Source organism: Pan troglodytes, chromosome 11 (assembly GCF_028858775.2).
Source record: "Pan troglodytes isolate AG18354 chromosome 11, NHGRI_mPanTro3-v2.0_pri, whole genome shotgun sequence".
Classification (NCBI taxonomy): Eukaryota; Metazoa; Chordata; class Mammalia; order Primates; family Hominidae; genus Pan; species Pan troglodytes.
Genome location: NC_072409.2, coordinates 16,181,402 through 16,207,249, shown reverse-complemented (window position 1 = coordinate 16,207,249; position 25,848 = coordinate 16,181,402). Strand labels below are relative to the sequence as shown.

At 41.0% G+C, this 25,848-nt stretch overlaps 2 protein-coding genes across 8 annotated transcripts in view; one reads left to right on the top strand and one right to left on the bottom strand.

The window, feature by feature from the left end:
- Positions 1–329: 329 nt before the first annotated feature.
- RBM18 (RNA binding motif protein 18) lies at positions 330–25,259 on the bottom strand. The gene is made up of 6 exons (XM_520236.7): positions 25,107–25,259; positions 21,803–21,931; positions 12,185–12,311; positions 7,864–7,950; positions 5,606–5,691; positions 330–2,378 (listed from the first exon to the last, which is right to left on the bottom strand). The coding sequence occupies exons 2-6, from the start codon at positions 21,913–21,915 to the stop codon at positions 2,219–2,221; spliced, it is 573 nt and encodes a 190-aa protein (XP_520236.1). The 5' UTR covers positions 21,916–21,931; positions 25,107–25,259; the 3' UTR covers positions 330–2,218.
- Positions 25,137–25,848, top strand: part of MRRF (mitochondrial ribosome recycling factor) — a 58,834-nt gene continuing 58,122 nt past the window's right edge. For 3 of the 7 annotated variants that reach the window (XM_016961595.3, XM_063787529.1, XM_009457222.4), the window contains exon 1: positions 25,239–25,330. Coding sequence is in view for 2 of the 7 variants with exons in the window: in XM_063787527.1 (XP_063643597.1) it covers positions 25,137–25,330 (194 nt within the window). In the remaining 5 variants the exon portion in view is untranslated. Of the gene's footprint in view, positions 25,667–25,848 lie in introns of all 7 variants that reach the window. The other 4 variants (XM_063787527.1, XM_520237.8, XM_054658402.1 and 1 more) reach the window with 3 other exon arrangements.

Here is a 25,848-nt window from a genome sequence, read left to right as displayed (position 1 = left end):
TAGGATACATACATTTCTTCTTTTGAAATCTCTACTATGAGAGACTAAACACAGTACGATACTTGCAGAGATTTCCATTAACAACTTCTTTTCAAATAGTGACATTTGCAATGGAAACAGCCGGTCTCTATTCTCATCTCTAACAACAGAGGTAGGCAGGCATAAAGGGTAAAGAGAGTTGCCTCTGAGTTTGACTCTCTAGCCAGAACCCTCTGCAGAGAAGGCACTTAGAAGCAGCACCCCACGTGGACATGCTGGCCAGAGTCCTGAGTGGAAACAAGCCTGTCAGAGAACTGCAGTCTATGCCAGTAAGTGAACGAGAGAAGATATAACCACACAGACACCGTCTTACATTTATTCACACAGAGGGAATAAGAATCAGTACAAATAATAAACAGTGCTTTAAATACAAATAAATAGCTCTGGTTTCTAAAGGAAACAACTCTATATATAATTCTAAGTTTTTTCTAAGTTCCTATTAAAAATAGAAGACTATTTTGCACTATGTAAGTTCTAGTCCACCATAATCCTTTGAAGACTTACGGATAAAATGGTGAATTCTATACTCCAAGAAGTCACCAGAAAAATGGGAGATAATGCTCCTACCTCTCTGAACTATCCCCCAAATAGGAGGAGAGTTACTTGCATCATAGACAGACACAGCTAATACATACAGAAAGTATTTGATGTCTAGAGATATTTAAAAAGATTAACCTTGGGAAAAGTAAAAAGAATTTCCTTAAACCAGTTTTATGAATTCTAAAACCTCCCTCTACTGAAGTTTTGATTCAAATGTCTTAAATTCATTTATACTCATGGGAAGATGTTAAGTTCCTATATTTGAAAGCTTCCTCTTGCTAACAACGATAGTGATAAACATTCTGTCATCACCAAGAATGGCACCTGGAGTAACAAAGTGATACATACCTGGTAAAGGAGCAAAGGTGCTGCCCAATTAAACAGTATGACAAACTTGGCATCAAAATGACCAAAATGTGCTGAAGAAACACATCCCCAAATCTGTTGGTTGACTTATCTTTCTCTATTGTTACATTCAGGATGCTTAGAGTGACAAACATATCTAGAGGCAAGTATGTTCTCCAAGTGAAGAATCATTTCCAAGGCATGCAGTCCTTTAAAACCACCTACCACACAGAGTCATTACAGTCTTGGTGCCACAGTGGCGTCTGTTCCATTGACTTTCTGTGCCCACTGCATGTCCTCTCCTCGTCCTGCACAAGATAATGCAATCTCTTCCACTTAGACCGCTACACAATTATTAGAAAATTGTATGTTTGATAGTGACCAATATAGCAATGTTTAGGTTTTCAAATAAATTTTGCTTTTTCTATTTAGACTGACCATGATATAATTCCAAACAGAACATTCTCATGCTATAAAAACAATCCCATGCAATAAATGTAATTTTAAAAGTCCCATGATAATAGCAACATTTGTTATTATAGAAGGCAAGGTTATTTAGATTTGAAAAAAATGATTGCTATAGAATAAAAGTTCAATTTCCAAATAGAACTTGTGTTGTGGTATAAAAATGTTAAATTTGATTCTAGTTTTGTCAACACGAACAATTTTAAGATATACACCATGTTTTCCTAGTTGGGATTTTGAAACAATAAGCATAATTCTTAAACAGATTACTACAACATTTGTTCAAAGAATCAGCTCCTTTTTGCCAAGAACTTTCTCTTTTTCAGTCCAGTTGGAGGGATTGCCGTAGTAAATTCTGGAACAACAGTTCTGAACATGATTTAAAATCTGTCTCTCACTTCCCTCCCTGCCTTTTACTTTTTCTTTATGTTGTAAAAGACACATGAGCGTAGAAAAATGCTCAATTTTTTAATAGATGTTAATATATTTAGTTTCCTGATTTAAATAATATTTTGTGTATTTGCCTTTTGCTCTGGCACACTATAGAATGTTTCTGGAGTTACAAATCCAAACCAACCAGCCAATTAGAGCATCCCAGGGTTCAAATCACAATTTGGGATACAACGCTATTTATTCTGGATGATGCTCAATTCCATACATAGTTTAGGGAAGAAACATCCATAAGAACATCCAAAAACATTATGTTACCAAATGCTAACATGTGATTGTGCTCCGTTGAATAGTACCATTCACATCTACAAAGTACACAGGCAGACGATTTTAGGTGTGGAGACCAATTTGCTTTTGCTGCTACAGTAATTCACAACCATCATCTTCGAGATTTCCATGCTGTTCTAGAATATGGAGTAGTCCTTTTTTTATCTGGTGGCTTAAAGTAGGAATAAACAGGCGCTGCTGGATACTCTGCATCAGGATTTTCCGCCATCATTTTCAGTTTTGCTTCAATGGCTTTTATCTTTGCAGTGACACTGGAAAAATAATAGCAGAGGATCAGAGTGGGCCTAGGTATATTCAGAAAATACCTGTATAGTTCCTCTCCTTGAGCCTCTTGGGAATATTAGAGAAGCAACAAGATACTAAATTACAAACATTTAAACATTTTATATAAAAGCCAGAAATAACTAATTCTCTCATTCTAAGAAACAGATCAAGTCTGAGCCATCTATTAAGTTTTTAACATAAGCCCGGACGTTGTTGGGAGTACTTCATATATTTCTACATTTAATCCTCAGACGCAGACACTGTTAGCACCTTAATGCTTGGCAGAGAGTAGGTACTAAAAATAATTCTTTTAAAATTGAAAACAACATTACAAGATAGGTTACATTCCTTATTTTGCAGATGATGTAACTGAGGCACAGAAAGGTTCATTTGCCCAATGTTACACAGCAAGTAAACGATAGAGCAGAGATTTGAATACAAACTGACTCAAAAGCCCAGGTTTCACCTGAATCACTGAATAAAAATGGAAAAAAACCATTCTGGAAATCCTATACAATCTCTTTTTACTGATGAATGCATGTTAATAAAAACTATCATTTACAAAGTGCTTACAATGAGCCAGGCACAGTGCATTTTACTTATACTGTTTTTTTTTTTTTTTTTTTTTTTTTTTTTTAGACAGGGTCTTGTTCTGCCACCAAGGCTGTAGTACAGTGGTGCCATCATAGCTTACTAAAACCTTGAACTCCTGAGCTCAAGCAACCCTACTGCCTCAGCCTCCTGAGTAGGTAGGGCTACAGGCACACACCACCACATCCATCTGAATTTGTTTTTGTTTTTGTTTTGAGATGGAGTCTCGCTGTGTCATCAGGCTGGAGTGCAGTGGTGTGATTTCGGCTCACTGCAACCTCCGCCTCCCAGGTTCAAGCAATTCTCTTGCCTCAGCCTCCCAAGTAGCCGGGATTACAGGTAGCAAGCGCCACCACGCCCAGCTAATTTTTGTACTTTTAGTAGAGACAGGGTTTCACCATTTTGGCCAGAATGGTCTCGATCTCTTGACCTCGTGATCCGTCCGCCTCGACCTCCCAAAGTGCTGGGATTACAGGTGTGAGCTACCGCGCCCAGCCCCATCTGATTTTTTTAACTTTTTTTGTAGAGATGGAGTCTCACTATGTTGTCCAGGCTGGTCCTGAACTCCTGGCTTCAAGTAATCCTCCTGCCTCAGCCTCCCTAAATGCTGGGATTACAGGCATGAGCCACTGCACTCGACCTACTTATAATGTTTTTAATCCTTGCAATGGCTCTACATGGGTTATCATGCATGTTTTATAGATATAGAAACAAATGCAGAGGTGGTGATATGATCAAGGTTCACACAGTTAACAAACTGCAGTGAGGATTCAGCTCATCACCAAAGCCCTCATTTTTTCTTCTCCATCAAGTTAAGAGCTGAATAGTCCTATATTGTACAGGAAGGGAGAGGAGATCTTAGAGAAGTTGTGAGGAATTTGCTTTTGATTGAGATCATTGCTATCCCTGGATCAGAATGCAGAGCACTCAGGGAGTAGGTATTTTTTGGCCTATGGCTACCTTCATTTTCCATTCTTGATGCTGTTAATGGTCTATGGCCAGTGAGAGAAACTTGGAAGGAGTATATACATGGGCTTTTGGAGATCCTCGAAAGGTATACATGGGCGAGAAATTTAAAAACTAAGTTACAAGAAAAAGAACACTGATATATTACCGAGATGCATTCTGGCCCCTCTTCCATTAATGCCACAGCCGGTCACTGATTTTGTATAAGTCACAGGGAAGCAACCTTCTCTCATTAGGCATAGATGTTAATAGAGAGATGTAAGCTGAGGTCCTCTGGATAAAAAAATAGATGGAAAACCCTAGGCTATCTTGTAAACAAGTGGCATATACAAATCATAAGAAACTAAAGACATGTTCATTGTAACATGAAGACCACCAAGCATAAATGCAGTCATCTCTTTCAAATAGGAGTTAGTTAGATTTATGAAAACCTTCATGGAAATCAATCTGTGATCAAGGAGGTTCAAATCTTATGAGGAAAATAACACAGTGGATATATGCTCCCAGTGACTCTACAGAAGTCCCTTAATTCCCTAGAGCACAAAATAAAAAAAAATCATATTAAACTTAAATGAATAACTATAAAATGAATTTAAATTTACCAATTTACCATTCCTGAAAACATTTCAGGAACACCTTCCCTTGGGTTTAATGAGATGCTTGTAAATCTGTTTTGTTTGGTGCAGATAATATACAAGAAAGGCATTTATTTCCCCTGCTTGGTACTCCGCCCAAATAGGCATCACTTTCCTGACTTTAGAATTGTTGGTTTCTGATCCTTATGTATCACTGATGCTCCTTCACATATTTTCTTCCCCTGCCCCGGAACAGGTTTTAGTCCTGCATTTACAGCCTGGGGCTTCTTTGAAGTAGTAACTACAAGACTGAATTTTGAGGTCTAATAGACCTGGCTTTGAATCCTGAGTGTTATTTGCCATCTGTGTGATCTCAGCCATAAGTAAATGACATACTGCAAATAAAGTGTTTAGCACAGTGCCTGCTTCAGCGTAAGCTCAATAAATCCTGGCTATTGTTATTGTTATTGCTAAAATGTCTCCCTAGGCTACAAGGCAAAACAAAACAAAACAAAAAACAAACAAACAAAAAACCCACCTTCTACTTCTGCTCAACCATCCACTTAACTTCCCCTTCCTCTACCCTACCCTTAGTTCTCCTGTTTTAAACTTCAAATAACTAACAATTTGTACAAACTAGAACCAAAACTGTTATGGCTGTTGCAATGGTACATAGAATGAAACATCTGCAAACTAAAATTTTGTATAAGGGAACTTAAGATTGGGGAAAAATTAGTATATAATGACAAATGCCAAAGAGACCCAAGGCCTTATTAAAATGCTTGTTTTTAGGGTAATGACTGACCTGTCTTTGTAATTTTAGTGCCAAGCACAAGGGTTGGTGTGTAGTAGCTACACCCAGTCTTTTTCGAGGGAATGATTTTGTAAATGGGGAGTATATGACCTTAGGTGGATGGAAGGAGAGGAAATGTATACATTCTGGAGACTAACTGAACATCTCTCTCGTCAAGTTAATAAATTCTAAGAGTCTGAAGACTCACTATTTTATGAACGAAGACATGGAATAATGAAATGGCTGAAGCTCCTGAATTACTGTGTCTTTCTATAGTACATCATCTTACCTTAGATTAGACTGAGTAGGCTCAGTGCTTGAGGATGGCTCGAGACTGATTGGAAGAATCTTATCATTCTTGTTATGATCATATCTCTGAAAATGAGAAATAGAGAAATTACTTCACATGGGCAGAAACCAGCCCTTTACTGTAGTGGATGGGTTCAGAAACTAATACCATCAGTATATCATCAGCTTACTTCTAGACAATTTTAGGACCACTTTACACTTAGAATTAATGAAAAACTTCACATGGTTTTGGCCTAAAAGCTGTAAGTTTAGAAAAAGAAGCTTCCATCCAGCCATCAGTTCCTCCTTATTTGGTAGGAAAAAAATGTCAACTTTCAATATCTCAGATGGTACAAACACACAGGAGGGTGGCCTTCTTATATTCTTAACTGTCACATATCACCTCTTACAATATTTATTGTATTAAAAATACTTTAAACTGGCCAGGCGCGGTGGCTCACGCCTGTAATCCCAGCACTTTGGGAGGCCAAGGTGGGCAGATTGCTTGAGCTCAGGAGTTTGAGACTAGGCTGGGAAACATGGCAAAAACCCTGTCTCTATTTAAAAAACAAAAAACAAAAAACAAAAATTACCCGGGCATGCTGGCACATGCCTGTAGTCCCAACTACTTAGGAGGCTGAGGTAAGAGGATTGCTTGAGCCTGGGAGGCAGAGGTTGCAGTGAGCCAAGATCTTGCCACTGCACTCCAGCCTGGGTGACACAGCCAGACCCTATCTCAAAAAACAAAAAACCTTTAAATTTTGCAAAGTACCAACCAAGCATAATATTCAACTCTTAACAGGCCTGAGTGAAGAATAAAAGTTGTAACAGCTTTCAGTTGTTGATACAGAAAACATTCTACAGTAAAGTAGTAGTTTAATTTGATGCCAGATAATTACATACTTTTTTATTCTTTTAAAATTTTATTAGAAAAAATAAAGACAGGGTCTTACTATGTTGCACAGGCTGGTCTTGAACTCCTGGGCTGAAGCGATCCTCCTGCCTCAGCCTCCCAAAGTGCTGGGATTACAGGCATGAGCCACCATGCCTAGCCAGATAATTACATACTTCTTGTAAAAAGCAAATATAATATTGAAGAGCAATCAAGAGCCTCTGGTCAAAAAAGATTTACAGGAGAAGAGAACCGTGAGGCACAGAGATTTTCAAATGAAAGACAGGAATGGAGGATGATTTCTCTTGCGTGCCTTTTCAATGAGATGCAGAACGAGAAAACGAGTTTGGTAAATGAGACTTGATTTTCCCTTGAGTAAAAAAGCATTTGGTAATTCTCCTTGTTGTTTCTATTTTTAAGGCAATGTGTCCTAGAAATTGAAAAGGCTCTGTGATTACCTGAAATACTCAGAAGGATCTAAAGTATCTGAACTTAGTTTTTCAGCTTGGACATTGAGCTTAAATGTCTTGTTTAGTCTCTGTGACTCTTTACTGGGAAGTTTGTTGGGGAGTGGGGTAGAGAGCCTCTGATCAAAAACCATGCTTAGAGCTAAAGATTTCAGCTCCAAAACTGTCACACATCTTTGTGCAGGCAGGTTTTTCGAGTCCCCACTGCAGAAGGAGGCAGATCAACTCTTGGGAACGCTCCAGTCAACACACTTTACCACCTCTGTGCCAGCTGGAACAGAATGCCATTTGTTTTGTTTTTTTTAGTGGCTGAAGCTTTTCTAGTGCATTCTCCCAGGAGACTAATTACAGAATGAACAGGGCAGCCTGCTACTTCTCAGGACTTAGACACAATACAGACACTGCAAAGTCCCACGAACCCACACCCTAGTAACTCCCAAGATTTCTGGAGTAAGGAGATGCCAGTGCTTTAAGCACTCACAGAAACTACCCATTTCTCAAGAGTTTAGAATAAACAAATTCAAATCTCCACAGAGTCAAAGGCTGGGAAGAGTCTAATAATGCCTAGAGCAACTGATTTTAAAAATAAATATATATTTTCCTCCAAAGAACCCTCCACCCGAAGAAATGACAGAGGTCTGAGCGTACACATTAGCCACATGAGAAAATCAAAACCAGGATCAGTGGGCATGTGGAGAGAAATAACCAAGGAACTTAATCCCTCCTGAGATGTTTTCAAAAGAAAAATCTGGCAACACACATGGTAGATACAAGTAGGAGACTGAAGTATGGCTGTTTCAGGTGTGAAGAGATTGGGACATAAATGGGTAAGTGGACAACCATCTTTCAGAAGGCTTGTTTAGGATGAGGCTTGCTGTCTTTCTAGCCTCTCAGACGTACCTTTACTTGAGCATGTGCCCATCGCACCACCAGCTTCTTGGACAGGGCCAACTTGCCATTGAGACACTGGATGGCTTGTTCTGCTTCCTGTCCAGGAAAGGGACAAATGTTAGTTAAAAACTGAAGTGCTTAACTAGCTATATGTATTCTCACAGGGCTTCACTAGCTTTGATGGCTGAGTTTCTAACAAATTGTTTTTGGTAAATAACTGGCAAGGGTTTACAATTTTACAAGGCAGAATTTTAAAAAGGGCATGGTTTTTTTTTTGTTTTTTTTTTTTTTGAGATGGAGTCTTGCTCTGTCGCCAGGCTCTGGAGTGCAGTGGTGCAATACCGGCTCACTGCAATCTCCGCCTCCCAGGTTCAAGCGCTTCCCCTGCCTCAGCCTCCCGAATAGCTGGGACTACAGGCATGAACCACCACGCCTGGCTAATTTTTTTGTATTTTTTAGCAGACACAGGGTTTCACCATGTTGGCCAGGACTGTCTCAATCTCCTGACTTAATGATCCGCCCCCTCGGCTTCCCAAAGTGCTGGGATTACAGGCGTGAGCTACTGCGCCTGGCTAAGGGCGTGAATTTTTTAAAGTCAGACAAAAATTCAAATCCTGGTCTGTCATTTGCTGGCAGTATGATATCTGGCAGGTCACTTAAGTGTCTCTAGCTTTGTCAACTGTAAAATATAGATAAATAATGTATAATTTTTAATAGATAATATGGATACTTATTCCTCAGTGGTTGTGAGGACTTAAAGAATGTAAAGCATGAAGTATATGATATGCACTTAACATATGTTAGTAACAGTGCTGTTCCTATTAGGTGATAGCCATATATGCACTTCCGTTAGGTAGGGTAGCACCTCCTATGTCAAGAAACTATACTCCCCGCAAGGGCCCTGGAACCATATCCTGGACTAGGGCATACTCCCTGGATTCATAGTGAGGAATAATTGCTTTAAAGGGCATGGGAGTCAAGGAAACTAGGCCGGAAAAAGCAGGAGTGAGTCAAAGAGACCGTTAGCAAGGTATCTGTGTGAGTCAATCTATGCACCTGGTTTTCAGAACCGAAAGTTCCTTGACCCTTTCCCCATCAGACAGAGGAGTAATAAGGTTGAAAGGAATTCCTGAAGCTGGCTAACAGTCACTCTAGGTCATTCCCAGGAAACCTGGCTGTACTTTCCATCCTGCCAAACCTTCTTTGCCCCATTTGCATCCATGAGGCATTCGGCCAAGTGTAACCCATGTTTAGTGAGGGTGAAGAAGCCCTTAAGGAACAGAGGAGGAATAGGATGTCCCAGGGAGCGGGAGAGGCTATAGAAGCCAGTTGGCATTCCAGTCTGGTTTTACTGGTGATTCTCTTGTTCCTCCAGAACCTACCAGTACGACATTTAACAAATATTTACTGAGTTCTCACTGTATAGTAGGCATTGGATATTCACTAATCATCCTTGCCCCACTACAGCACATAAAGCTAGAGTGACAGGTAAGAAACATTTTATTCTTTTAAGTTTCATTTGGTGAATGAGAACTCATAGAGCACTCTATTAGTTCCAAAGTAGGAGCAGTAATAAGCTGCCAGCAGGGGCATCTTATTTTTAAATGTTTTTTAAAATAATTTCCTACCTGTACACATTATTTCAAAGTTCATATATTTAAAAATATTATTAAATGTCTACTTTTTTTTATACTTTCATCTATTCTCCCAACTTCCCATAAGGTAAGAAGGATATGTATTTTTAATCTCCATTCTTAGACGGAAAATTGAGGCCAAAAGAGGTTAGGAGACTTGCTCAAAGTTAATAAATAAAAGACAGAAATATAAACTAGGCTTTGTATTCTAACCCAGTGTTTTTAAACCAACATCTATGCCAAACCTGATCACTGATTTTAGTTGTCTGCAACAATTCCCAGGCCGGGCATGGTGGCTCACGCCTGTAATTTCAGCACTTTGGGAGGCCGAAGCAGGCAGGTTGCTTGAGCCCAGGAGTTTGATCAGCCTGACAACATGGCGAACCCCCGCTTCTACAAAAAATACAAAAATTAGCTGGGGTAGTGGTGTGTGCCTGTGGTCCCAGCTACTTGGGAGGCTGAGGTGGGAGAACTACTTGAATCCAGGAAGTTGAGGCTGCACTAAGCTGTGATCGTGCCACTATACTCCAGCCTGGATGACAAAGAGAGACCCTGTCTCAAAAAAAAAAAGAATTCTCACCACACTTCATTTTATCATTAAGAAAGAATAAAATATTTAAAAATGCTGACCAGGTGTGGTGGCTCACACCTGGAATCCCAGCACTCTGGGAGGCAGAGAAGGGCAGTTGGCTTGAGCCCAGGAGTTTTGAGGCCAGCCTGGGCAACATGGTGAAATGCCGTCTCTACAAAACATGCAAAAATTAGCCAGGCATGCTGGCATGTGCCTGTAGTCCCAGCTACTGCAGAGGCTGAGGTGGGAGGATCACTTGAACCCAGAGGTCAAGGGTGCAGTGGGTCATGATTGTGTCACTGCACTCCAGCCTGGGTAACAGAGCAAGACCTTATTTCAAAAAAAAAAAAAAAAAAAAAAAAAGAATGCTAATTCTATATTGCATTATTTCACTTCCCTCAAAATACTTGAACAATTAGAGTAACAATGTATTATTTATTGGCTATCATATGTACAAAAATTAGAGGAAATAAAAAATACCCAGCACTGGCAAGGAGAAATGACACTACCATACAATCTCAGAACATACTGATATATCATTTCTTGAAGACAATCTGGCAGTTTTATTAAGAAAAACTATGCATGGACTTTGATGATGCCATTCCATCTCCACAAATGTGGCAGATATACATAATTAGAGCTGTAAAAATACTCACTCTTGTGATATTTATACTAGTGAATCAACCCAAATACCAGTGAAACAACCCAAATAGCTAACAATTGGGGACTAGTCAAATATGATATATTCACATTACGTAGTCATCAAAAATGATTAGTTTTTAAATGCAGTCTAAGTCACATACAATAAAATGCCCAAATCTCAAATACAGATTAATGATTTTACTCCCCTCCACACACGTACATACAAACACCAGTGAAACCACAATATCAAGATACAGAATGTTACCCGGATGTGATTAAATGGTAGAAAAATTTTAGTATACTTTGAATGATAAACATGATAATATGATTCCATTTGTGTGTTACAACACTGTAACGTGTTTATGTGTGTGTGAATGTGAAGAAACAAAAAGACTGGAAAGATATATGACTAAGTGTTAACAGTGATTATTTCTGGGTATTAGGCCAAGTGATTTACATTTTCTTTCTCAGTTATCTATATTTTCATCTATAATATTCACACATTAATTTTATAATAAAAAACACTCATACAAATTATTATTATGATGATGATGATGATGATGATGATGATGATGAGATGGAGTCTTGCTTTGTCGCCCAGGCTGGATGGAGTATAGTGGTGTGATCATAGCTTGCTGCAGCCTTGAATTCCTGGGCTCAAGTGATCCTCTTGCCTCAGCCTCCCAGGTAGCTAGGACTATAGGTGCACCATCACACATAATTTAAAAATTTTTTTTTAGAGACAGGGTCTCACTATGTTGCCCAGGCTGGTCTCAAACAATCTCCCCATCTCAGCCTCTGGGGTAGCTGTGATTACAGGTATGAGCCAGGCCTAAATTATTAATATAACGTTAACTATGCAATGTTCTTACATATGATGAATAAATTTATAAGTACTATGCGGCATCTCTACATTTAGTAACAATCAAATTCAATTTCTTTATCAATGCACTTCCACTTCAAGGACTAAATTTTAATACAAGGAGATCCATGTATATATCATGGTTGAAGGTGAATGCGCTCTTCTACATACATTAAAATTTATATGCATTTGTTCTGAGACCTTGAGAAGAAATAATAAAAGAGTCTTTGTGGGTGTCTCATCACAGATAGGTTTCTGTACCACAGGACAAAACTACTGAAAGAAAAGAAGGCTTTGTCAGTTGGCCAGCCAGTAAAGCAACAAACAAAAGAGAATAGGGAGGGGGATGTACATGTGCTCCATGTGGGCATCCCAGTGCATTTGGTCAAAAATGTAGGTGAGTCAGTTGCCTTAAACTTTGGCCAAGGGACAGTGAATTGTGAAAGCCACTAATTCATTTGTTTATTGAGGATCTCTTATAGGACTCAGTGTAAGGCACACAGATGAATCAGACATGGCTCCTGCCTACAGGGAACTGCTATTCTAGTAGGCAAGAGACATGCACAAATAATTATGATAGAGCTTGATAAATATTATAAAATGGGGAGAAAGCTTAATTACCTGCTTAGTTTCAAAGTTAACAAAACAGTAGCCTCGAGGCTGTCCCTCCAAAGCACCTGACTTGTGGAAGAGGAAGTCAAACTGCTTTACCTTGCCAAACTTCTGGAGGAGCTTGAGGAGGTGGTATCTGTGGAGAAATAAGAGTCCATGAGTATGCTCTGGGAATTCTGTTGGCCACTCAGCCTGAAGTGTGAGATAAAAGCAGGAGATAATTTACCCCAGGGATGAAATCTCTCGCCCCAGCCCCATGCCTTCCTCTAAAGTGCTATGTTAGTTTATTTGGCAAACAGAGTTGTTTTTCTCTATTTCGTATGGGAACTAGAATTGTCATGGCTATGCATCTGTCCAACACAAAAATACCAAACAAAAAAACCACACCTTACAAACAGCTGTCTGGCCTACAAGCACTATTTGTTTTTCTTTTGGAGAAAAGCTCAAAAATAGTGTTGATTTATTTATTTTTAATTCCTTGGCAATGAAATGGCATTTGTGAATAACTATAACTCCATCAGAAACACACACCCATCCTCCAAAAGACAAAGCCTAACCTATCTCAAAAATAAACAAAGTAACAAACATATATGCATTCATGCAAGCAAACAAACAAACAAACAAACAAAAAAACAGTCCTGGAAGATCTTCCTATTAGATTTTGTAGTTAATTCTTAGACCCAAATTGCACTTGTGAGAAACTCTGCCATTAATCAAACCACAGCTAGTGATACTTCCATAGCACTTGAGAGTTTCAATGACTGATGTGACTGAACATTAGGACAATGTGGAACAACTATGTGACTGAGGCCGGTTTCACAAAGGGCAGGGGAACCTGGCCAGTCCTATAAATCACCCAGCTATGGGTAACTAACCAACCTCAGTTGCCTTAAAACAGTTTATACTCTAGGGTATGGTCAAGTAAAGAATACAGATGGTCAAAGGAGAAATTTATTCCTGGCAGGATGTTCACTCCAAGCTATTGCTTACCACTACTCTGCCCCTCATCCTCTATTAAATTCCTTACTCCAAAACTTACTTGGTTTCTACAGAGCTTTTAAGTTATTCAAACAGATGTGGCCTTAACAGGTTGCTGTGGCCAATCTCAATTCCGACTTCCTGTCATCTGATGTGGGGGTGAGACAAACCAACAGCTCTCCCGTTTCCTTTCCCTTTGGCCTTCCTCCTGGCATCCTCCGTGCTATTCAAATGGAGTCAAGGCTTTCTCTAAACAATGCTGTCCCTGTGATACTAAAAAGGTATCGGCCCACATGCTAAATCTGTTATTACTGGGAATTCTACCCCACAGGGAGTCAGTAAAGTTGTCGTTATAGCCACATTTATATTCACATTGTTTTCTAAGAGAAACTCATCAAAATTTTATTCTTGAGCAAGAATCTCCTTTGGGAGGCAGAAAGATATGAAATGGACCATACACTATACTAAATTTGATACTAATGCACATTAACAAGCAAGTCCAATATCCTGGATCGAGTATCTGACACAGTGGAACAAGAAAGACATAATACAGGTTTAGTACTGGGACAAATGCAAGGATCCCAAGGCATATTGTGGATATTAATCTTGTCTATTTTGAAAGGTAAAACCACCATGATCCCCTACTTTCTAACTTCCCAACTCCCATCAGGACACCTCAACCACTAGAGAGAATGTAGGAAGTGACTTCAGGGGAAAGGAAGACACCTTAAGTGCAAATGTGTGGTTTTACTTGACTTTTTGAACAGGCTTACAGCAAGGGTGAGTCTCTCACACACAAAGATGGGCGAGAAGAGTCTCCCCCAGGGTCTTTAATTCACAGCTGTATCTTCAAATTACTAAGCCTATTCAAATCTTAACACCATGCCAGTTGCCACAGAATGGGGAGTCAAACCTATTCTTAAAAAAAAAAAAAAAAAAAAATCTAGGCCAGGCGCAGTGGCTCATGCCTGTAATCTCAGCACTTTGGGAGGCCGAGGTGGGTGGATTGCCTGAGGTCAGGACTTCGAGACCAGCCTGACTAACATGGTGAAACCCTGTCTCTACTAAAAATACAAAAAAATTAGCCAGGCATGGTGGCGCATGCCTATAGTCCCAGCTACTCAGGAGGCTGAGGCAAGAGAATCACTTGAATCCGGGAGGCAGAGGTTGCAGTGAACCGAGATTGCACCACTGCACTCCAGCCTGGGCGACAGAGCAAGACTCCGTCTCAAAAAAAAAAAAAAAAAAAAAAAACACAAAAACACACACACACAAAAAAAACAAAAAAGACAATCTAAGGCTACTGTGGGCTGGTCATCTTTTCATTAGCTCCACTCTGCTTAGAAGCAGGAAGGTAACACGATTGGCATTTCCTAAGAAATGAATTTTAATTTACTCAGAAAAAAAAAAAAAACCACACACCAACAAAAGATTACTCTTTGTAAAGCTAACAAACACATTCTGCCCAAGAAGTGTGACCTTAAGATTCCAGGAACATCTGCTTAGGTTTGTGTCTTTCAACTTCTCCAGGATTTCTTTTCTTGTTTGATAATTTCTTAAAATTATCGGAACACCGAAACAAAAGGAATGAAATGTTTACTATTTTGCTTCCTGGAGATGGGGACTGCAGGCTCTGATAGTGAAAAAAGCCTGAAGGATCTTGCTTTCACATCTGCAAGCACTTTTATCTGCTGCTGAAGTGTGGGAGAGCACACTACTCAGCAGAGGCTTGCTTCACTTAATGAAATGTGCGCCCCGCAGCCTTCAGGAGCTGGAAAATTAGCACACCAGCCCCACACATATATCTGCAACTTAATCAGTGTTTTCTGTAATTGGTCTTTAAGACAGCTTTTCTGCCTAATGGCACAGAAATAATTAATCTATACAAATGTTAAAATAGATACCTACAATGTGTCTAGAGCCAAGCAGGCTTATGGGCTATGCAGATGAATAAAACTAGGTTCCTGCCTTCAAGAACCTCACATTCTAGTTAAGACAGAGAGAGATGTAATCAAACAATTACAAATCAATGGGATGCTTGTACACAGAGGGATGAATACGAGCACACAGAATGAAGACCAATGGTGCAGGGAAGGTGGTGGTTAAGGAGAGCTTTGTGAAAGGAGTGATATCTGACTGGGTTGTGTCAGTGTGAGTGAGTACTAAAGACAAAGGTGAAAAAGGGTCTGATCCATTGGAGTAGAGTGGGGGTAGCCAGTAAGATGGGGCTGAAAGGTAGGCAGAGGACAGGTTGTGAAGGATGTCGTAGGCTGAGGGAATTTTAATTTCGGGTTGTAGGCAATTGGAAGCCCATGAAATGACATTTAATATTATTTTTGATGCACAATTTGTTGTAGAGAAAATTTTCTTTATAAATGGATATAGAAATTACTATGAGATGGGTGTTTATGTTTTATGATAAGTACATTATTATATGGTCTTATTGTGTTTCCAATTTAAGTAACCAAACAGTGAAGGCTGTTTCATGTAAACCAAGACATAAAAAGAAGTATGGACAATGAGGAGACATAAGGAATGGACTGAGAGAGAAACAGGTTTCTTCGGGGGTGAACACACTGTTCTTGCATGCTCATGCATTTATTTTCCCTCGCATTCCAGCTTACCTAGTTTACCCCTGAAAGTCTGTATCAGGAGGACATTTCCACCTGGATGGCTCTCCACTGCTTTTAAGTTTGCTTAACACACCCCAAACTGAATTCCTCCCTGCCACAAACTGATGATCCTTCCAGCTATCCCTCTGGTTAGGGGGAACAAGATCTTTTTATATTCCTCAGGCAAGAAACCTCAGGATCACCTCAACCTTCCACTCCATTTCAATCACTTTCCTCATCTCTCAGACTCACTCATCAGTCTCCAAGTTCACTGTCTCTATCTAGGTGATAATCGATGGCCTGACTGGTTCATGGTGATCTCTCTCAGCTAATCTTCATCTTCAATTTCTGCCCTTCATCCTACATATCGATGTAAAATTTCTCTACTAACACATCATTGTCTAGCCTGGGCAATATAGTGAGACCTCATCTCTACAAAAAAATTAGCTGAGTGTGGTGGCACACGCCTGTACTCCCAGCTACTCGGGAGGCTGAGGTGGGACGATTGCCTGAGCTTGGGAGGCTGAGGTGGGAGGATTGCTTGAGGCTGGGAGGTGGAGGTTGCAGTGAGCTGAGATTGAGCCACCGCACCCCAGCCTGGGCAACAGAGTGAGACTCTGTCTCAAAAAGAAAACAACAACAACAACAACAACAAAAACCAAACCCACATCACTTTCATGATGTCAGCCTCCTGCTAAACACCCACAATGAGTCTCTTTTTCATGAAATTCAGGCTTGTCTGAATGAATTTTAAAGACCCTGTCTTAACCTGAGAGTATTCTATCTATGCAGCCACTATTTTCATTCCCATCCAGTATTCAAACTTTGCTTAAGTCAGAAAGATCTTCCTCATTTTCTACTTAACACATAACAATCTTTCTTATTAGTACTTATAGGCCTTTATTTACGATTTTCCCTCCACTCAGATTCCTCCTTCTATTAGCGTTTCCATGGGCTTTGTTCTCTTTCATACTTCTATATGCATAATACAGCAGCTACAACTTTGGCATTTTACACAGCACATCTAATACTTGTAAAAGAAAGTCGGTATTATCCCTTTTAGAAAGAAAACCACAGTGTAGAAAATAGATAATGTCTGAGGTCATTAAGTTTTTCAGCTTCTTTGTGGATGGCACTTATAATGATATTCAGAGGTATTGCTTATGCTTACAGTTAGATTGGGTCTCACAACCAAGAAAAAGAAAACCTTACATTTTAAGATTTAAAATAGGATACTTTTGGTTGTGACTGTTCAAAAATTAGAATATTTGTGCAAAAAAACACTAAATTAGGTGGTGGAAATTATCATTACTTCAGTATACTAAGCCAACTCACTTCACTCTTCATTTCCTATATAATAGGGAAAATAATATCTGTTCCACTTCCCTCACAAAGTTTTAAGGGGTTATGTAAGACAGACTCATGCAGTCTAGAGCTAGAAGTAATGCTCAGATCATTTAGCTGAACATTCTCATTCTGTAGGTAAGAAATTATTACATATAATATAGTTGACAGGAATCAGAATATAGTGGAAAGAACATAAGTTTGGAATCTGCTAACTCCATAAACAAGAATGCATCATCACTCCCTCAAATCCTAATCTCCAAGATGTATTTAGTCATATAAATATTTCTGGCATCTAACATAGCCCTAAAATGGTCAGTATTTTTTTGCTGTTGTTGAGACAGGGTCTTGCTCTGTCGCCCAGGCTGGAGTGCAGCGGCGCGATCTCGGCTCACTGCAAGCTCCGCCTCCCAGGTTCACGCCATTCTCCTGCCTCAGCCTCCCGAGTAGCTGGGACTACAGCCACCATCCGCCTCCCGGGTTCACGCCATTCTCCTGCCTCAGCCTCCTGAGTAGCTGGGACCACAGGCACCCACCACCATGCCCAGCTAATTTTTTGTATTTCTTTTTTAGTTGAGACAGGGTTTCACTGTGTTAGCCAGGATGGTCTCGATCTCCTGACCTCGTGATCTGCCCGCCTCTGCCTCCCAAAGTGCTGGGATTACAGGCGTTGAACCCCACTGCGCCCAGCCAATGGTCAGTATTACAACCACAGAGTGAACATAAACAAACAAGACGAGTAATATTAAAGTGCTAGACAGTCATAAACGCATATTCTGTTGGGAGGAGACTGATAGACATCCTAGTGTAACTTGAGCAGGACTCAGATTAATAACCAACAGGCACACACATAGAATGACTAGAAATCATCACAGAATAGACTAAAAAACCAGGTGGAAAGGTGGTTATTTAAAAAAATTGTCATTGTTTTACATATTCATTCATAACAGTAAGTTTATAATGTCTTCTAACAAGCGGTAAAAGAATATTTGAATGGGAGATGTATTCAAATCAGTTTATAAAAGAGATCAGGTGGAGAGTAGGGACACATATAGGAAAGAGAGAGGTAAGAAGGGTCTGTTGAATGGGGAAGTGGTAGGAACTAGCAGCAATTTGTGGATAGAAGGTAGGTTTAAACAGGAAAGCTGGAGGATGCTCTGCAAATTTCTGTTAAGAGTCATTAGAAGTTTAGAGATTTGGATTCAAGCAATACTTTTTGAGATTGCACCACAAGACAGGTACCATATATTCACATAAGTTACATTATGTAATCCTTCAATGTTTGGGAATTACTGCATTTTATAGTTCATCCAGGCTCACCATTACATGCCCTCAGAGGAACAAGATCCAGAAGTTTTTGTATTTCAAAAACATGGAAGGAAATCATCTATTTCTACAAGATAAGATTTACTTTACTAAAATGTCAGGTTCCTTTTAATTAAGTAAATTAAATGAGGTAATATTAACATTTCATGTTAACCATAAGCTATGATTGGTAGTTCGTTCTTTCTTTCTTTCTTCTTTCTCCTTCCTTCCTTCCTTCCTTCCTTCCTTCCTTCCTTCCTTCCTTCCTTCCTTTCTTTCTTTCTTTCTTTTTCTTTCTTTTTGAGACAGATTCTTGCTCTGTTGCCAAGGCTGGAGTGCAGTGGTGTGATCTCGGCTCACTGCAACCTCTGCCCTCCGGGTTCAAGTGATTCTCCTGCCTCAGCCTCCTGAGTAGTTAGGACTACAGGCAACCAACACCACGCCTGGATAATTTTTGTATTTTTAGTAGAAATGGGGTTTCACCACATTGGCTAGGATGGTCTCGATTTCCTAACCTTGTGATTCACCCGCCTCGGCCTCCCAAAGTGCTGGGATTACAGGTGTGAACCACCGTGCTCAGTGGTAGTTATATCTTTAAGCATAAATTTATTACAATTTAATAAACCAGTCTGTTTGACAGATAAAATGTTTTAAAGTAAAGAATCCATAGGATGGCCAGGCATAGTGGCTCACGCCTGTAATCCCAACACTTTGGGAGGCTGAGACAGGAGGACTGCTTGAGCCCAGGAGTTTGACAACAGCCTAGGAAACATACTGAGACCCCTGTCTCTACAAAACAAAAACAAAAAACAAACTAGCCAGGCATGGTGGCGAGCACCTGTAGTCCCAGCTACCCAGGAGTTCCAGGTTGCCATGAGCTATGATTGTGCCACTGTACTCAAGCCTGGGTGACAGAGCTGTCAAAAAAAAAAAAAAAAAAAAGAAGAAGAAGAAGAAAAAAGAATGTATAGAAAAAAATAATAAAAATGGTCTTTTGTGATACAGAAGTGGAGAAGCCAGCCACAGGGAAAGCCCAGCACTTCCAGCCAGCATGCTCTGATCTACAGTTTATTACTTGATGTCTACCTCTGGCCTGACGTAAAAAGAGCAGAGATATCAGTGGGAAAGTTCTGATTCAATGTTCCTGCCAATGTTCTAATTGAAAAAAAAATCCACACACTCCAACTTATGACATAAACTGAGGTGGCAAATGCCCATTTGAACCTTCCCGTCAAGCAGCAGGACACAATTAGAACAAAAGTCTCATTACAGAGAAGTGCAGCCAACACAACCAACGTTGTTTCCATACTTTAGATTTCCATTTAGACAGGCAGAGGTGGGAATGGAAACCACTATGAGCATCCCCTCATAGCCTGGGTTTTGGATGATGGAAAAAATTTCTTTGATGAAGAGACATTAATTGAGAGGTTGGACAGATTCATATACTCACCCTCAAAAGCCATGAACCATAAAAGAGAACTGAAATAAATGCAATCCACTCTAGGGTCCCTGTGACCAAGATAACATAATATGTGGGCAACACATCTTAAATACTGTCATAATTTCTAAGGGAACTGAATATATTTACATTTGGCTGATATGAGCTTGAGCAGGTTTAAGGAACTTTTTGTTATAATCCTGATTTATAAGGTTATATCCTTTTCTTCTCTTTCCTAATCTTAACTCTCATATATACCTTGTCTCATCTCACACTCAAAGAAGCAGGTTTCCTCATCTCCTCCCTTCACCTTTCGCCCAGGCTGGAGTGCAGTGGCACAATCTCCGTGCACTGCAACCTCCGCCTCCCAGGTTCAAGCAATTTTCGCGCCTCAGCCTCCCAAGTAGCTGGGACTACAGGCATGCACCACCATGCCTGGCTAATTTTTTCATTTTTAGTAGAGACGGGGTTTCACCATGTTGGCCAGGCTGGTCTCAAACTCCTGACCTCAAGTGATTCGCCTGCCTCGTCCTCCCAAAGTGCTGGGATTATAGGCGTGAGCCACTGTGCCCGGCCTCCCCTTGTCTTTAACACTATTCTAAAGGGAGTAACTTCTAGGACTGATGATATGCTCAAAACTTGCTTTCTGCCTGGCATGGTGGCTTAAGTCTGTAATCCCAGCACTTTGGGAGGCCAAGGTGGGTGGATCATTTGAGGTAAGGAGTTTGAGATCAGCCTGGTCAACATGGTGAAACCCCATTTCTACTAAAAACACAAAAATCAGCCAGCATGGTGGCGCATGCCTGTAGTCCCAACTACTCGGGAGGCTGAGGCATGAGAATCGCTTAAGCCCAGGAGGTGGAGGTTGCAGTGAGCCAAGATTGTGCAACTACACTCCAGCCTGGGCAACAGAGCAAGACTGTCTTAAAAACAAAAACAAACAAACAAACAAAAAATCTGGCTTTCAGCATTGACCTCATACAGGCCAATCCACTCATTGTACTCTGCCACCAACCATCACCCTCCCCCTATCAAACAACTGGCAGAAGGGAAAAACCTCTCAATTTTCTCAGCTAAGAAATTCCTTTTCATCTTAATGGCTGTGATGTAAAAGAGCAGGGAGTCAGGGCAATTCAATCAATTTCGTGAACTCAGGCAAGGTACTTCTGTCTTTCGGGACTTGGTTTCCTCTATGTAGGATAAAAAAGCTGGGTCCCATCAGAGGTTGTCAGGTGTGCTCTATGGAGCCCTAGAAGTTCTACAGAGCCTATACAGGGATGGCCAAAGAAAGGGTAGTAGTTGACAAAAGATTTTGGTTCCATCTCTTCTCCCTTTTAGTCAGAGCAACTCTGAGCTCTTATTTTATATACAGCTCTGATTATTACTTTTACTTTAAGACAGGGTTCTTCAGATTTAAGAAGTCTGAAAACTGCTTAGCATGGCACTTGGCACTCAAATCATTTAATGAATGAATGAAAACCAAAGGGACATGATTTCTAAGGTTCCTTACAACTCTGACCTTCTATAGTTCTATGGCTTCTTAATATGAATTACAGTCAAGTGGTCTCCTCTGCCTGTTTGCAAAGGTACTGAGACTTCTGCTTATTCCTTTATTCTGGGTACAAATGTATTCCCAAGGCTGATTCTAGAGAATAATTCCCTAGAGCTACTAGGTACCAGGATAGTTGGAAATGGGAGAACGTCTTTGGCAGATAGGAAAAAACAGGTATATGGATTAAAGGATACCCAAGTCTGTGTCCTTGCAGTAGCAGAGTCCAAATGTAAAAAAAAGTGACAAGATAACAGGCTAACAACATCTTATCTCTCCGAAGACACGATGTAAGTAAAAGGGTCAAAGTATATCCCACACCCCTTGAAAATTCTTCTTGACATCATCACCACAAAACATCCCAATATTGTAGGTAAAAAACTAAGGTAACTTAGACTTACTCGGTAATTTTGGGGTCCAGGTTGCCAATCCATAATCGGTGTCCTTCCTGCAGAGAGCCCTCTGAAAGGATGGATGCATTCTCCAGGGGAAGAGTTTTGGTTTCTGCTTCCATCAATGTCTATGAAATACTAAAGGAAATGTGAACATTCAGGCAGGAGGGGAGTAACAATGTGTGAACACAAGACTTCAAATTCAACTCAACAAACATTTATTCAAGGAGGGCATGCCCTCTGGGCAGTCCTTCAAAGGCCTCAGTGATTCCACAACCAGGGCCCCAGAACCAGTTCCCTTGGGACAACTGCTCTGGCAGCCAGAGCACACAAGCTGCCATTTAAGGTGAAAGGGGCGTGGTTCTGTGTGGAGAAACTAAAGTTTTCCTCCTCTGAAGCCAGAGGCTGACTGGGCAGGAGGCCAAAGTCTCTATTACTACATGATACTTCAGTTCAACAACTGTCACCCAAAATAAGCCTTGGAAACCACCAGGAAGAGTCTTAATGGCATTAAAAGGGATGGGTAGGGAAGAGCAGCACTCCATCCCTTTTCCTCATGGAAGAGGCAATATAGCAAAGAGAAGAGGCAATATAAGAAATCTGTGCGTAGACAGAACTGGGTTTGAAAGCAGGTTGTATGACTTGATGAATTACCTGAACTTTCTAAGCCTCAGTTTCCTCATTATCTAGAGAGATAATAGTGCTTATTTTATAGAGTTGTTGTGAAGATTAAAGATAGTAAAAAAAATCACTAAATACTGTATCTAACAACAGTAAGTAATCAATAAATACTAGCTATTATCATGCTTACTCTTTTGGGACAGACCAAGAAGAAGAGACTAATTTCCTCCTTAGTTATTCAAGTTCCACCATTTGCTAGCTGTGTAGCCCTGTGCAAGTTACTTAACAGCTGTTGGCCTCAGTTCCCTCATCTGTAAAATGGGGATAATGCCTCATGAAATTACAGTGCAGATTCACTGAGTTAATACACCTAGAGCATTTAGAACCGTGCATGGCACCTAGGAAGCATTCAATTAATGTTAGCTTAAATTATTACTAGTCTTAGTTCCTGAAATGTCTCATCTCACAGCCAAGGAGAAAAGAGGATTATGATGGAGACAGCAGTAGAAAGAGCAGAAACCTTGGTGTCAGAAGACATTGTTTCAAATTGTGGCATTTCTTTCTTTTTTTTTTTTTTTTGAGACAGACTCTCGCTCTGTTGCCCAGACTCACGGGCAGTGGCACGATCTCGGCTCACTACAACTTCCACTTCCCGGGTTCAAGCAATTCTCATGCCTCAGCCTCCCGAGTAGCTGGGATTACAGGTGCATGCCACTAAGCCTGGCTAATTTTTGTATTTTCTTGTAGAGGCAGGGTTTCACTATGTTGGCCAGGCTGGTCTCCAACTCCTGACCCGAAGTGATCCATCCACGTCGGCCTCTCAAAGTGCTGGGATTACAGGTGTGAGCCACCATGCCCAGCACAAACTGTGGCATTTCCACTGGAAGTTACTTCTTTCTGAGCTTCAGTTTACCCATCTTTAATAAATTTTGCCCTGTTTATAACTTAAGGCTTCGAGGACCAAAAATGAGACGACAGATGTGAAATAAAGCTTTAGGGGCTGGGAGGACAGCAGGCTGTGTCAGAGTTCAGAAGTCCCTGCTAGAGAACACATATCCTATACCCAGAAGTACCTCAGAGGTCAGCACTACAGGAACCATGGAGGCAGTCACAACAACTGCCATTACCTCTTAATCATCTCAGCACACCCTGTAAAGTCTAGCACAGCAGTCCCTAGGTAATTGTTTATTGAATACCCTGCACATGAGGTTATTTTTCTTCCTTTCCCATTCACATCTTTAATCTGTTCAGCAATGTAAGTCAAGCAACTAGGAACTGTTAAACTCTGGGCTATGTACTGAAATAGACAAATGAAAAAGCCACAGCTGTTGTTCTTATCTCCTGGGAGAAAGGTGAAACAGACATAAATTTAATCCCAGGGGAGACACATTTTTGTCTTCCCTCTGCTTTCCTTTCTCCCTACTTTTTAAACAAATCATTCATTCAAAAAATAAATTCACTGCTTCTATTATCTAGGACTTATCCAGTTACTGGAGTCAGAGCAGTGAACAAGCAAGGTCCCTATCCTCTGGATGCTTGTATTTGGAAGGGGAGCAGGACAAAACAAAAGCAAAATAAATAAAGAAGATATAATTAGTGATACATGCTACAAACACAATTAAGCAGGGTGATGTGACAGGGACTCGACGACTATAGATTGAGGGGAGGGAAGGCCTCTCTAAAGGAGATGACATCTGGGACTTGAAAGATAGGACATTCTGATTTTCTCTTGTCTAAAATCAGCAATAATACCAATAGCTATTAATATTTATTACCACGAAAAGATACCGTGTTTTACTGGTAAGAGTGCAGGCTATGCGGGTCTGGGTTCAAATCCTGACTTTTGCACCTAGTAACTGCGCCTTTAGCAAGTCACATGACCTTTCTTTAAGCATCCTCTCGATAGAAAAGCTTTCCTAAACAGAGTTCCTTGTTATTCTATATCATAGCCACTTTTCCATCTTTTTCCTCCTACTAAATGCTAATTCAATGTATTACTTAATGTTTCCTCTTCTATTTCCTTCACTAGAACGTAAGCTCCCACAGGACAGGACCTTGCCAATCTTGATCACGGTTCTATTTCTAGCACTTAAGTACACTGCCTGTCTCACGGTTGGTGCTTAATATTTACTAAATGTAGCAAGCCGCTTCTCCACTCGGAGACTTAGTTTCTTTCTCCTTCCTAGAACGGGTACAATTTGTCGTCTCACGAGGTCGTTGTGAGTCTTAAAGAAGACAATTTTGGTGACAGCTCAGAATATGGCTTTTTGAGGAAAGGTAAAGGGTAATAAAAGATCAAGACGTCATGGGACTATCAAAATGCTTTGCGTTTGCAATAGCAACAATCCTTTAGACTACCAGAGTTCACAAAACGCGGTTACATTTGTCTTTCCAGCTGAGCTGCAATAACTCTGGAAGCCAGAAATAGTCATCTGGGGAAAGTGCAATCCAGAGAAGAAGAGACACCTGATCCTAACAGCAAGCGGTGGGGTCATGCCTGGAACCCTGGCTTCCCGATTTCTGGCTGCGAATTCCTACAGGCGAAGGGTCATTACTCGGATTGTTATTTCCGGGCCAGCGACAGGACAATCCGGGGCGGGGCCTGAGATGCAGTCCTGCGAGGGCGGCCTCCTGTAAGACCTCTTAGCGGGCCCATCGCTGAGGTGCAGGGACATGTCGCGGCCGAACTCACCTCGTGGCCTCGGCGTGGTGCTCTCAGCTCATGCCCGGAAACCAGGTCCCGACGCCGCGGTCAGACGGACCTCTAGACGCGTCCGCCTCAATGCCGCCAGCTGCCAGGCCGCCCGTGACGCGTTACGCCTGCGCCGCCTCCTGGCTTCGTGACGTCACGACGTCCGCGCAGCTGCGGTCGCCGCCGTCGCACGAGTCTTTCCTTAGTAACCTGGGCGATAGCTGGTGAGTGTCCTTGACAGGGCCTCGAGGGGCGCGTGTGATCTGGGTGCCAGAGACCCTTACTCAGGGACCTCTGGGGGACCTCAGGGGACCAGACTACCGTCCCCGACCCGTTCGAGTCCAGCTTGACCTTTAAGGCTGAGGGCGGGACCTGTGGCATTGGAGCGAGTCTCATGGGGTGGGGGCGGGGCTCCTTTTAACCAGCTAGGAATTTAGGGGATGCTGGAGGAACTTACTAAAGAGTAGCCGCACACTTGACGGGAACGTTTGAGTTTCAGAACAATCCCATAGGAGTAGATATTATTATCTCCCATAATGAAGAAACGGAAGCTCACATAGGTAATTTTACCAGGGTCACGCGGTCAGAAAGTGAGGGCGCTTAAATTCAGACCTAGGTCTATCCGACTCCTAAGCCTGGGCTTTTAACCACTACTCTGTGCCACCCAGTGGCAAAACAGTTGTCATTTCAGTAGCCCTTCTCCATTTACTTAACCCTGACAAATAGTATTGTCATTTACGTT